This window comes from Papilio xuthus, unplaced genomic scaffold (assembly GCF_000836235.2).
Source record: "Papilio xuthus unplaced genomic scaffold, Pxut_1.1 DF826933.1, whole genome shotgun sequence".
Classification (NCBI taxonomy): Eukaryota; Metazoa; Arthropoda; class Insecta; order Lepidoptera; family Papilionidae; genus Papilio; species Papilio xuthus.
The window spans coordinates 241,588-255,271 of NW_013531716.1; the positions used below are offsets into that span (position 1 = coordinate 241,588).

The window sequence follows — 13,684 nt, forward strand, 5'->3', positions numbered from 1 at the left end:
ATGTTTGCTGGCTCCAGGAACTTGTTTAATGTCAATGTAAATGGAACTATATCATGTTCCAGTCACGAGCTGGAGACGACGCACTGGGACCACCCAAAGATGATCGAGCTGATGACGTCACTGGCGGACCTCAACGAGGTGCGCTTCTCCGCGTACAGGACCGCGCTCAAGTTACGCGCCGTACAGAAGGCGCTCTGCAGTAAGTTCTACCACAAACCTATAATGTATACAGGCTGTTTACATAAACACAGTCGGTTAATTCCTAGAATTTTTGCTAATATCAAATAAAGTTGTAAAACTTAAGTATGTTAAAACTTAAAATTCATGGAGCCATTCCATCAATACCTAACAATGATACAAATAACACAAACCGCCCACCTCCTGGCATCACAACACGGGAGATTGCAAAGTACATGAATATGAAGTCAACAAGGACAGGGGAGGGGACAGTGCCATGGTAAAGTGATCCTCGGAGCTGCATACATTATCGCGCGAGCGTGATGTCGCATGAATACGCAACCATGAATATGCAAGCAGATATGCATATGCAATGCTATGGGAAACATGCAGGATAAAGATTTTGAAGTTTATAAGACGTTTTAAAAATACCATTACGAAGAAAATCATAAAATATTTAGTTATTTCTTTCGTATCTGTGACACACTGGACACTTTTAATTATATAAAAGGGATAAACCAAGAATTTATTTAGATATTTTTCATTTAAGAAGTGTTTATGTTGCTCGCGACGTTTTGTTGACATTTAGTTGTAACGTTGTGTTACAGTGCACATGCTGCAGCTGGGCGGCGCGCTGGACGCGTTCGACGCGCACGGCCTGCGCGCGCAGAACGACCGGCTCATTGACATCCCTGACATGATCACCGTACTCACTTCGCTCTACGAGGTACACTCGCCTCAGTTAGCGGTGTTACACTTACGAAAATAAAATGAGATCTTAAAAAATAGTAAATTAGGATCCTATAGGTATTTGATCAAATGACAAATGTAGATTGCCGACATTGCACATCTGAGTACTGTATAGTACGCTATTGTTACAACATTATTGTAGCGTTTTAAAGCGTACAAGACGATCAAAGCACTATCGTTTTAGAGGTGGACGACTTCAAACAAACTCTATAGTAATTACTGTAAATATTAACATCGGTAAAGCAACAAAAAGGGTTGTGCTTGTTCATCATATGAAATGTTTGTTGTGGTTGTGCCCAGGTGATAGCTGCGGAGAACCCGAGTCTAGTGAACGTACCGCTGTGCCTGGACCTGTCGGTGAACTGGCTGCTCAACGTGTACGACAGCCAGCGCACCGGACAGATCCGCGTGCTCAGTTTCAAAGTCGGCCTCGTGCTGCTCTGCAAGGGACATCTCGAGGAGAAGTACAGGTAACATACCGACAACTGACGTCACTGTACCTCAACACTTCGGGAAAGAACACTAATTGAATACCGTTTTGATTTAGAATAAAATTCATTCGGTCCAAATAATATATTAACCGCAGTATTCGTATAGAGATCAGTTTTTTGACCGTTTTTAATTTCAAATGATTATAAATCTTATATCTATGAGAGTAAATTTGGATTTACAATAACATTGCAGGTATCTTTTCCGTCTGATTGCGGATCCGTCCTGCCGCGCCGACCAGAGGAAGTTGGGCTTGTTGCTCCACGACTGCATACAAGTATGTTATATGTTATTGATGGATATCACTATGTTTTATCAAACACACAGCTACTTAATATTTTAGGAACTTTTTTCTTACTTATTTGCAATTGTTTTTCAGGTTCCAAGACAGCTGGGCGAAGTCGCAGCCTTCGGAGGGTCCAACATCGAGCCCTCAGTGCGCAGCTGCTTCGAGCAGGCCTCCGCCGCGGGCAGGGAGGGCGGCAAGTCGGCCACGCTCGACAGGAAGACAGGTGAGGGACATACACAACAGTACTTTACATCGATAATCATGTTAAGTTTATTGTATTTAACAGATTAAATTTAGAAGAAGATAAACCTAATCACACCGAAATCGAAAAAATCGGTTGAAGCGTTTCATCTCCAGGCCGTCACAATGAAACTTACATACATACAATGAACATTACCCGTATAAAATTATTCGGTTTTCTAATATCGATGTATCAATGTTTAGTCGGAGAGAAGGACAAGGAAAAGGAGAAGGAGCGCGAGAAGGAGAAAGAGGACAAAGAGAAGAGCGTGGAGCGGGACGCGGAGGGTCAGCTGCAGCACATCGAGGCGTTCCACTTCCTGCAGTGGCTGCAGAAGGAGCCGCAGAGCATGGTGTGGCTGCCCGTGCTGCACCGCCTGGCCGCAGCTGAGGCCGCGCGCCACCAGGCCAAGTGCAACATCTGCAAGGACTACCCCATCGTCGGCTTCAGGTATACCTACACCCGTTGCTGACAAACACAGCTGTATACAAAGGAAACGGATGCGATGACAAACTTTTTAGTGAAAGCACACAAGGAGAGAGAGAGAAGACTCTTCTTAGGAGATAAGAGGAGAATAAAAATTTAATAAACACACGAGATTAATTTTGATTCTAAATTGTTATGATATATTTGCCAGGTACCGTTGCCTGAAGTGCTTCAACTTCGACATGTGCCAGAAGTGCTTCTTCAGCGGCCGCAAAGCCAAGAACCACAAGCTGACGCATCCCATGCAGGAGTACTGCACCGCGGTCAGTTGTACATACGAGTATATACACGATGCATCTATACCATAGTCAATTCCTGTTGACAACAACACAACCAACTCAGTGACCAATGTACAAGTACAACTTAGTATTATTGTGTGCAGACGACGTCTGGCGAGGACGTGCGCGACTTCACTCGCGCGCTGCGCAACAAGTTCAAGTCTGCGCGCTACTTCAAGAAGCACCCGCGCGTCGGCTACCTGCCCGTGCAGACCGTGCTCGAAGGTATCCACCGCTGCTTCCCTCGCCGGCATCACTTTAAATGTCCGTCTTGTTGTGTGCTCGTGTTGCTACCTGTGTGTCTGTGTGCAGGAGACGCGCTGGAGTCTCCGGCGCCGTCCCCGCAGCACGGGGGCGGGGCGGGGGGCGGGCAGGGTGCGGGGGGCGCGGCAGACGACATGCACTCGCGCCTCGAGCTGTACGCCTCCCGCCTCGCCCAGGTCGAGCTCGGCGCACGCGCTGCTGACACGCCCGACAGGTAAACAACAACATTCGACTGGATTCAGTCTTTCCATCCAGTTGGACGTTTACTGAGCCTTTATGTGCTCGTTCCAGCGACGAGGAGCATCAGCTGATAGCGCAGTACTGCGCCTCCTTGAATGGCGGCGGAGACGCGGAGGACGCGCCGCGCTCGCCTGTGCACGTCGTCTCCGGCATCCACCGCGAGCAGAGACACGAGCTGGAGGCCATGATACGGTACGCCCCGCCCCCTGACACGCATAGCCCCGCCCACTACCAGACACTGCACATACCACATTTCTAACTTTTTTAAAATACATCATCGTGTGCATTGCACACGTGCAGCGAGCTGGAGGAGGAGAACGCGAGCCTGCAGGCGGAGTACGAGCGGCTGAAGGCGAAGCAGACGCCGGGCTCGACGCCGGAGGAGCCGCTGGGCGAGCGCGGCGGCGCCGGGGAGCAGGACATGATGGCGGAGGCGCGGCTGCTGCGCCAGCACAAGGGCCGCCTCGAGGCCCGCATGCACATCCTCGAGGAGCACAACCGCCAGCTCGAGGCGCAGCTGCAGCGCCTGCGCACTCTGCTGCACGAGGTACCCCATCCCCCTCCCCCACACGCCTCCTCCAACACTAGAGATGTCTGTACTGAGAGTTGGTCGTTTGTGTGTCAGCCGTCAGGTTCCCCGCCGGCGCGGACCGGCACGCTGCAGACGCGCTCGGTGACCGCCTCGCAGCTCGCCACCGACTCCCCCGCCAAGCTGCACAACGGACTCTACCACGACCCGCACGCAGGTCAGTATTAGCTTCATTATTGTTCAACTACGACCCCACCTGATGTTCAGTGATGATGTATTCCTACTCAGACTCGTTAATTAATCATTACGAGTGACCTTTACTTTTAATTTCTCATACTAAACGCGACAGTTAACCTGAGAGCGGAATATCTCAATACTTTAAGTTGTACAAGACTTGTTAACAAAAGACGTGTACGAGGTAGAGGTAGAGGTAGAGTGACATACATAAGGCAGCATACTGAGACACACGCAGCAGCAGGTGGCGGGCGCGGGGAGCGTGAGGAGCGTCCTCCGCCGCCGCCGCACGCGCTGCACTCCCTCATGCACTGCGCAGGTCAGCTCACCTCCTCTCTCCAGCTCGTCCTACTTTGTGTGCCGGTTTTTGACAAAGTTTTCGCATGTTTCGCTTCGATTTATTTTCTTTGTTGTTTAATAGGTTGGCTTTTTAGAAGCAGTTTTGTTAATCGGTATTTTATAGCATTTGTTTTCTACAGACCTCATCGATCTGTTAATGAAAAATTGGTCAAATTTCTTGGTACGTTGATTTTTATGGCTTTGTTAGTTGACTATTTGTTTTGCAGTTTTTGTTGTTAGCGGCTGGATTCTTTTGTTTGATTAGCATGGTTGTTGCATGGTTTTCTTGTTGTCTCGTTATATAATTGTCATTAATCAAAGGTTGTTTTTTTTTTTAACGCAAACCTATCAGGACGTATACCGTGAGGTAATATTTATTGATATCATCGTATATTTATTTTCTTTTAACTTTAGGTACGTCAGTCACCATTTAATTTTATTACAGACAAAGCCTAAATAACCACCATTAGTACTGACTTACTCTACGTGTTTACTTTACATATGTGAAAATGGCCATTGCATCAAATTAATATTCATAGAAATTTCGCAAATATCTGTTTATAATTTGTCAAAAACGTATTGTTTCGTCAGATGATCTCGGTCGCGCCGTAGAAGAGCTAGTGTCGGTGATGTCTGAGGAGCAGCCGGGGCCGGCCGCACCGCCGGACTACGCCAACACCAACGGCAACACTAACAGCAACGGCAACAGCAAGGCCGCAGACAGCGACACCAAGGAGTAGCCGCTGCTCCGCTCTGCATTCACCACTCGGTGCTGCCTGCGGCGGGGACTTGTCTAGTGGTCCTCGCTCGCGGCTAGATTCCCGCGCTCTAGCAACACTTTATCACGCCAAAGAGTTTTTGCTACAATGGTATTGCTGCATCTTTGTTATAGCAACACTAAACTTCTATAAAAACTCCCCGAAATGGGGAGAAAAACTCAAAGCTCTAAGCAGATGGCGCTAGCGTCGTGTGGACTGTCAGCTGTCAAACTTTTATACGTCCTTCTAGCGATTTAAAAAATGCATTCCTTTTTTCAATTTTTAATCATAAATAATTTATGAAGCAAAATTTTTTTTTAAAGAAATTGAAAGGAAATCGTTGCGATGACTACATTCCACAGAATACTTTATAAATAAAATAAAGTGTTTCCTATGTGTGTGGTATGTTTAGTGCAACTTCCGCTTTTGTTTGTGCTGACATCTATAATGAGCAAATGGTAGTTTTTCTCCCCTTTGCACTAATATATTATATTTTTCAAACTAATCTACCACATTCGAAGCCATTAAAGGTCTCTCGTAAGGTTAATTGAGATATACCTACATAAATGTACTTTTTTCTGAGCAATTAATGAGTGTTGTGGTAGTTGTATACTAATTTTCGGCTCATCACTAACACCAGCGCACGTCCTGTGTCGTACCACCTTATTATACAAGAGCACTAACACTTCATGATCAGCTACTAAAAGCGAGCCCGCCCGCGCTCTGCGGGAGTCAGGTCAGGTCCGGCCATGCGGGGCTAAGTGCGGCGACAGTTAGCCCCTAATGTCTGCGGGTTCGCGGGACGATATCGTATGCAACGCTTATTGTATAAATAAGGGCATGCCATTGTTGCACTACGCGTCGTGATTGAGTCATTACTATTTATTCTTCGCTTTATCGAACTATTTATCTATTTTTACTCGCGGCGACACTTCCGTGTTGCTGGAGCGCGAATCTCCACTCGAAAAAGACAAAATGTAACGAGCATTTATATACTTACTTAAAATGTACCAAAATTGTCTATAAAACATTTATTAATCGTTTAAGTACATATCTTGTTAGTACAATCTTCATGTAATCATATCACTTTGTAAATTGTGTCATATCATTTTGCTGTGTATAAAATTGACGCGTGTAAAAATAAATCAGGAATATCAAACGAATAGCGAGTCGATTTTTTGTTGCAATCGAGATATCGAACGAGACGGCTTCATATCAGCTTTAAATATCAGAACTTTAGCTTTAAATGACCTGTTTTGAGACATTTTATGAAACCGGTTGATTGTAACCAAAGGCGGGAGGGACGCGGCCTATGTTTTAGGTGAAGTATAGAGGAAGTGGGTCACGAAGTTGTGTGCCGGAGTAGCGTAGTGTAGACAAATATCCGTGCTTGTTGTATGTTACATGTTATCGATTTATCCAAAATGTATCGTTAGTTGGAATATAAATAATCAAGCTTCTACGCGGCGTAGATTTTTCTGCGCGGGAAAGTTCCCATCGCAATTGTTGCTTAACTTTTGAATATTTTTAATGAAGTTTGTACAATATTTGCGTGAAGAATATATAAAACATATCTGAAGCTTTTAAAACATATCATTGTTGTAATTGTTTGCGAAAGTTAACCAAAATGCAAACATTTTTATATGTCTCTCCAAATAACGATTAGTTTATTTTTAATGACATTGTTATTTGAATCGTGCGAATATAATGAATTTCAAAAGCAAGAAGTTTTAATTAATTGACATGGCAAGACATTGTGATGGGAACTAAACCTCTATCTCCTATTATTTGGGGTCTGAAGCAGTAGAGACTAAACATTTTAGAGTAAACATGTATCCAAAAGTTTTTTCCACTATCCACGACATGTCTTTTGTAGGGTATTTGTACGGATGCGATTATTTTCATATCGCGGTCCGTTTTCAGAGGTTTTGTAAGTTGTCTACTGTAAGGCGCCTACCTTTTAGATAAGATATATTCGAGAGATGACTTTTATACGACTGTTAAGTGAACTGTTGAAGCTAACTATATAATTAAGTACTTCCGATTTAACCATATCAGGTTATCAGTTTATATTTTATTGACGTGTGCCGACATTTTGTTTTTTTGTAAGCGACAAGAGGCAGCACGAAATGTTTTTGACGCTGGCAACTATTTACTTGTTCTTATTATTATTTGGCTAATATAGATGTTAAGAAAAAAAGCACAATTTATTGTAACCTTAACGAATGAAATATTATTATAAAATCTACACTAATTATATTGTTATTAATATTATTTTACTTGTTTAATGTTTACAATTTAGTTTTTTTTTTTGTTTAAAAATTATTTTAAATGATACTTATTGGCAACTATTATATTAAAACATACTTAATATGTACTTTCGCATTTATTTGTATATTATTTACTGCGTTTATAATATTTTAGAATATAAATCCAAATAAACATTCTGCATAGTTATGATCTGAGACTTTTTATTTCCCTCTTCAACTTGTTGTAGTCACATAATCCATGATGCCAGTATGGAAATCTGCAAAAAAGTTCTCGTAACGTACAGCGCCTCTATCGAGCGCAAAGTACAACGACAAATCTTATAAAAAAATTGTTGATGACGCTACGAACACTTTCTCGCAAACTTTCGTGCTAGGCCTCTGGACTATTTTGTAGGTCTAAAAGCAAAAACATCAAGTAATTACATTACATTGACTTTAGTCCTTTCAAACAGACATCAAAAACGTTATCCACAATCGATATATAGTAAAATATTAATACCAAAGGATGATATGGTGGATACGAGAAGTAAAATAACAAGATAGTTAATAATATTTATTTATTTGGTTAAATATAATGTTTTAACTAAACCACTACTTTTCGTATACTAAATATTACTTTGCACCTTTACCATACTTATGGATATTTGAACAAAATCCAAAGTTTAAGCATTTTTGGCTCTCAATTAACTCTTTGAAACAAAAATACTGTCAGGAACAGGCTTGAAATAATTCTTATAATAAAATTAAAAATATACAAGAAAATTAATTAACCAATAGACATATAAGGATTTAACTAATAACGAGGCAAATTAACTGTTTTAAAAATGGCAATACATAACAGCTTTATGTACAGAGGACAGAGGGTAACTTTCTACAGAATTATATATTTTATTTATCAGTCAATCAGATTATGTATTTTAAAGAAAATATCCCAGAGAAAGTCAGAGTGTGTCACGGGGTACAAATATAAAAATATTTTATACATGAATTTATCAATAAAATTTAAATTAAAACATATCAAACACCTTTTAGCCTTATTACTTCAAAATGCATATCTTTTTGTTTATAAATTAAATAATAATATTGCATATACAAGATAAGCAAACAGATGTTATAAAATAATCTTATTTATCAAATTAAATATTTTATCAATATGACCTCGTAAGAACTATACTCGAACAGTTGCAGAATTACTTCCAAGGCCATTCATAACATGCTGTATGTTAGACTTAGGTCTTCTGAACAGTAAGACATGGGGTTCAGGGTTGTGGACCATGAAATGCAGCCAGCCGGGACTCTGCTGCACCCCCAGGTTGCGCCACTCTGTCTCCGTCATTAGATGGGACTTTGGCACCAGTCTAGCGAGATCTGGTGGCAGGATCACATGCCTGGAATAGTGTTTAAAACCTTTGTAATCATAGTAGTATATTGGTAAAGGATACATTTATAAACAAACCATCCATCCATGACAAATTATAAATAAAATTAATTAATTAGTAGCCCTTTTCTTCTAAACTATGCTCTACATCCATTCCAAATTTCATCGAGATTGTTGAGTTATTCTCGAGATACCTCGTAACAAACATCCATTCATCCAAACATTGACATTTATAATATTAGTAAGATTAACATTAAAATCTATGGAATGTAGACTGATTCTTTCTGAAAATTATCATAATTTCCGTTTTTTTATATCTGTACTAATATTAACTAATAAACTCAAAAACTACTGGACCAATTTCAAAAATTATTTTGTCATTAGAAAGCTAAATTATCATTGAAGCTCATATTTTTGAAAGGTTCTTTTTAACTCTGTGTGGGTAAAGTTGTTAGCAAAAGCTAGTATAAAATAGAGTGAGAAAAACTAAAGTGAATTTTGAAGCAAATCAATTGTAGAAAATCAAGTTGACTTGAACTGATGAAATGTTTATGCAATGACATAATTGTAATGTTATAATTACCAAATAAGTATATAGTCTATAAAAACGTGTTAAAAATGGTTAAATTCGTACAGTAGTTTCTACTTAAAATATATAAAATTTACAATAATTTCATGGTAAACACAGTAAAATTTTTACAAGCCTTAATGCACACAGCTTAAGCTATCAATGTTGTTTTTCTTACAAGTACATTCTCGCTTTCCGATCTTATTCAAATTTACATCGTTTAAAACATAGAGATAGTCTAAATTTATTTAAAAATCAATCAATAGGCGAACCCGACGCCATTCACCATATGTTTTTGATTAGTGGTTGAAAATCAACTTTGAAGTCGCAAACATAGGTACTGCATACTAAAAGGGAGTTTTATGAAAAGGTTTGAAAATCAATAATTAAAAATATTATACAAAAGATAGAAATAAATACCAGAAAACACAATTCAAAATGTTCTCACCGATATTCATAAACGTCATCACTGTATCTTTCCGAGTATTGTATTTGATCCACCGGCATCTTTAAATAATTCAATTTACACTATATTATACAAACAGGATTCTATTTAAACTGTCCAATTTTCTGATAAGAATAAATTTATCTTTAAGTAATAAAAAATCAATTCATAGAACCACTTCTTAACCGCTCGCTCCTCGCTCAGCTGAAATCTGTCAATTTTGACAAACGTTTTTTACTAATTTACGAAACATATGACAACTGTTCTAAAACTACGTTTTTTTCCAAAAATAAATTTTAACTTATTTATTTTTGGTTAAATAAACGAAAATATATTGAATATCATAAGTTTGAATATTATAAAACAAAAAAAATATAGAATAAAATATACAAAAACCTGCAACTAATTTAATTTAATGATGTAATAAATAGTTTTTGAACGTTACTTCGCTGATGGAGCGAGTGTTTTAGTCACGATGACATTTTCGATCTTTATTGACATTACCGGAATCCGATCAATATCGATTTTTAATCGACTTTTTTCTTCAAATAGTAAATTGCTCAATTTACGCAACTGCAACCTTAAGGGTTCCCATCCATAAATTCAGAAAGTGTGCTAAATGATTTATTGACACGAAATATTTCGAAAAATACATAAACTTAAGTAACAGCACATAGTGAAGTTAAGGATAGTAAAATGTGACATTGTTATTATATTAGGAAGTCGCACGGAAGCCTGCCTGCCTGCCTATTGCTGCTATTCAGTATACTTTTGAAAATGACAGCTCTAAACCGTAAAATTACAACTTTACAACTAAGAATATTTTATATTAGAACAAAATTATATTGTTACGCAAGTGGGAAGTACAAAACCATTGACGTCGTCATTAGCTAGGGGGGTCATTATTCAATCAGAGCGACCCCACACCACTGCAATTCAATAATGCTTCCCCGGCGTACGCTGCCCAACAGCTGCACTTTGTTTTAGGACATCGATTTCTTTAGTTCAAATTTTATAATAATAATAAGCCTTTTATTTAACAATAATTGTTACAAGTTAAATAGTTATATCCATAATAACAAAAGAACTGTCATGTAGGCCTCCTCCATGTTTCTCCACTTGTCTCTGTCAGTTCAAACTTTTTAGTTATAGTTTGTTTCTGAGACTAAAATCCCTTTATTAAACATATCATCCCTCTTATTGGCTTTGGCTAAACATATATAACAATATGTTTTATAAAATACGCTCGGTCGCAAAAACGAAGAATTAGTAATGTTGCACTAATCTTTATAGCTAAAATAACTAAGTTCCACTCATCAAAGCTTCAATATACAATTAATAGTTGGAATAAGGTAGTAATTCTTACATTATTTTTCTGAATCTGCGAATCTTACACGACTGTTCCCTAAACAAAGACAAATAAAGTTGTGGCATATGCTCAAAGTAATCCACTGTTCTGTATGATGCGAATATATTGATTCATATATTAAAATGCGAATCTCTCGTATAACAATTTCAAAAAATATTTACTACCATATGTATTGAATATTATCAATACAATGGAATGTAAATTTTGTCCGGAATGTTGGCATAAGTTTGGTCGCAGTCAGTATCAATTGCCGATAATGAGAGCTGGTATTGCATTCCCGCCGCTGCCGTGAACCGATCCCAGGTCTGTCAGTTGGAGTCCTCGGTTCCTCTGCAGTTGTCGGCCAGCCATGAGTACGATCACGCTCGAGTTTTTACAAGACCTCCTTAAAGAAGACCACCCTGATGTAGACATTCAAGAATTTGAGGTAAGTATAGGACTAAGGGAACATTCGACAATAAACAAGGAAATATGAGAAGAATGTAAAATAGCATAATTAGAATGCATGAATTAAAATTACTATCGCCTGTGATGGTAATGGTGGCCTTAACCAGTTGGCCGTTTGTTTGTTGACCACCGTATATATTTTGGAGTTCTTTCACTTTTGTCGATTTCATTTATTCCAGGGTGCACCAGGGACAAAAAGAGGCGATAACTACACCTCCATGGTATATCGAATTTCCCTGAAAGGAATTAAGAAGAAAGAAGAGGAATCCGAAGCATGGGAAGGTTCAATAATCTACAAATGTCTACCAGAAAGTATTTTAAGAAGAGAAGCATTTAAAAGTGATGAGCTGTTTTGCAATGAAGTAGCATTTTATAATAAAATCTGGCCAACGTTAGCCAAGTTCCAGTCACAATGGGACAAGGTCAATCATCCATTTAAAGCTATACCTAAATGCTATTTAGCTCAAAATGACTTGGTTATCCTAAAAGATCTTAAACAACTCGGTTTTGTGATGCCAGATCGAAGACAAGGGCTGACTATTGAACAATGTTACTTTGTTCTTAAACATCTGTCACATTTCCACGCATTATCGATGGCGATGAAATGCCACAATCCTGAAGGTTTTTATGAATTACTTAATATACAGGATGGTATATCCGAAGGTAAGTCCGCTTGTTTGTCTGTCTTTTCTTAATCATCCCTCTGACTATATAGACTAATCACTACAAATGAGTAGCCGACTGCTTGGAAATGACAGTTTTTGCTTCGTTCCGATTCAAACGCTCCTGTTGAAGTTACGAGTAAGTAAGTTATTTTTATAATTCCTTGTCAGTATTCTTCGTACCGGAAAACGTCGACTATTATAGAAGTTATTACACAGAGGCTATTCAGAACGCAATAGCAATGGTAGAAGAGGAACTCCGGGATTCCGAAGACAAGGAACTTTATTTAGAAAAGTTTCGCGAGTTCGGAAGCGAGGAGACCTTCTTCCAGACCATGATGGAGCTTGCGGCGCCTCGGGAACCCCTCGCTGTCATCTGCCATGGAGACTGCTGGACCAATAATCTGCTGTTTCGCTTTGTCAACGGTGATATTGCTGAGGTAAACTTCTTCTGGCTACAAATTCCAGACTTTTTAGGAAAATCTGTATTTAGCGACACGTATAATATTTGGAATAACTTAAACATTAATAACTAAGAAGATGAAAAGAAAGAAACATGATACCTATGTTTACCTATCGAGCTGGCTTGTATATTAATCTGAGTAAAAATAATTTCCAGATGTACATGGTAGACTTCCAACTGGCGCGGTATGCGTCTCCTGCGCTGGACCTTGTGTACGTGATGTACCTGTGCCTGGGGCGGGAACAGCGCGCCGCGCACCTGCCCTCGTTACTGGAGTACTACACGGACGAACTGCACGCCCGCCTCGCGGACATGAGCGACGAGGACTCCTCCTTCCACACAACTCTCAACAGGGACGCGTTATTCGAAATGTTAGTACATTTAATACAACGCCATCTATAGTCTGGTAAAAGAAACCTTTTTCTTCGTACAAATAAATTGACTAAAATAATCCTTTCGAACAAACGTTAATACAGAGTGCAAGATGAGTTCAAACGCTGTAGTCAGTTTGGTCTTGGCATCGCTCTGGACATGTACCCAATCATGACATGCGACAGTGATGAAGCTCCGAACCTTTATCAGACTAAGGTACGTTCTTTGTTTTTTTAACATGCTGAATTTCTATGCAGAAGAGCACGAGAGTAAAAATATAAATTTTCCAGGAGAGTGAAGTTTGCTCGTCACACGAGTGTGTAAAGCCTGTGTGGACATCCAACGCGGCTTGCAGGAAGAAGATGACGGATCTTGTTCAGGAGCTGGTGGACGGAGGGCTGCTCTGAACACTTACTTTATTGTTGTTCTTTTCTTATTTATTTAATGTGATTATGGAGTAATAAAGAATTAATTATTAATACTTATTTTAGCAATTTTTACAATTTACTGTTTTATATTATATATTAAATACTTGAATTTACTTCAAAGACAAACTGAAACTAGTAAACACTTACGTATACGTATTATTTTTGAATCTCATTGAGTTGTAACGTTAGTATTTGGCAGTAAGTAAAA

The 13,684-nt window shown here is 39.4% G+C and overlaps 3 protein-coding genes across 3 annotated transcripts in view; 2 read left to right on the forward strand and 1 right to left on the reverse strand.

The window, feature by feature from the left end:
* LOC106122042 (dystrophin, isoform B) overlaps nt 1–7,353 on the forward strand; it is a 198,184-nt gene extending 190,831 nt beyond the window's left edge. Inside the window, exons 14-27 of the mRNA XM_013317891.1 lie at nt 63–199; nt 786–904; nt 1,228–1,397; nt 1,612–1,693; nt 1,796–1,928; nt 2,150–2,396; nt 2,584–2,695; nt 2,815–2,935; nt 3,023–3,188; nt 3,266–3,406; nt 3,515–3,761; nt 3,840–3,960; nt 4,219–4,296; nt 4,908–7,353. Of these exons, the coding sequence (XP_013173345.1) occupies nt 63–199; nt 786–904; nt 1,228–1,397; nt 1,612–1,693; nt 1,796–1,928; nt 2,150–2,396; nt 2,584–2,695; nt 2,815–2,935; nt 3,023–3,188; nt 3,266–3,406; nt 3,515–3,761; nt 3,840–3,960; nt 4,219–4,296; nt 4,908–5,056 (2,023 nt within the window). The 3' untranslated portion in view covers nt 5,057–7,353. The remainder of the gene's footprint in view (nt 1–62; nt 200–785; nt 905–1,227; nt 1,398–1,611; nt 1,694–1,795; nt 1,929–2,149; nt 2,397–2,583; nt 2,696–2,814; nt 2,936–3,022; nt 3,189–3,265; nt 3,407–3,514; nt 3,762–3,839; nt 3,961–4,218; nt 4,297–4,907) is intronic.
* Nucleotides 7,354–8,288: 935 nt separating this feature from the next.
* LOC106121943 (Cyclin-dependent kinase subunit 85A) lies at nt 8,289–9,940 on the reverse strand. Its single transcript, XM_013317776.1, has 2 exons — nt 9,739–9,940; nt 8,289–8,732 (listed from the first exon to the last, which is right to left on the reverse strand). The coding sequence occupies exons 1-2, from the start codon at nt 9,795–9,797 to the stop codon at nt 8,513–8,515; spliced, it is 279 nt and encodes a 92-aa protein (XP_013173230.1). The 5' UTR covers nt 9,798–9,940; the 3' UTR covers nt 8,289–8,512.
* Nucleotides 9,941–11,396: 1,456 nt separating this feature from the next.
* On the forward strand, nt 11,397–13,508 carry LOC106121991 (uncharacterized). The gene is made up of 6 exons (XM_013317833.1): nt 11,397–11,531; nt 11,731–12,214; nt 12,385–12,653; nt 12,833–13,047; nt 13,153–13,264; nt 13,339–13,508. Exons 1-6 carry the CDS (start codon nt 11,454–11,456, stop codon nt 13,453–13,455), a joined length of 1,275 nt encoding a protein of 424 aa, XP_013173287.1. The 5' UTR covers nt 11,397–11,453; the 3' UTR covers nt 13,456–13,508.
* The last annotated feature ends 176 nt before the right edge of the window (nt 13,509–13,684 follow it).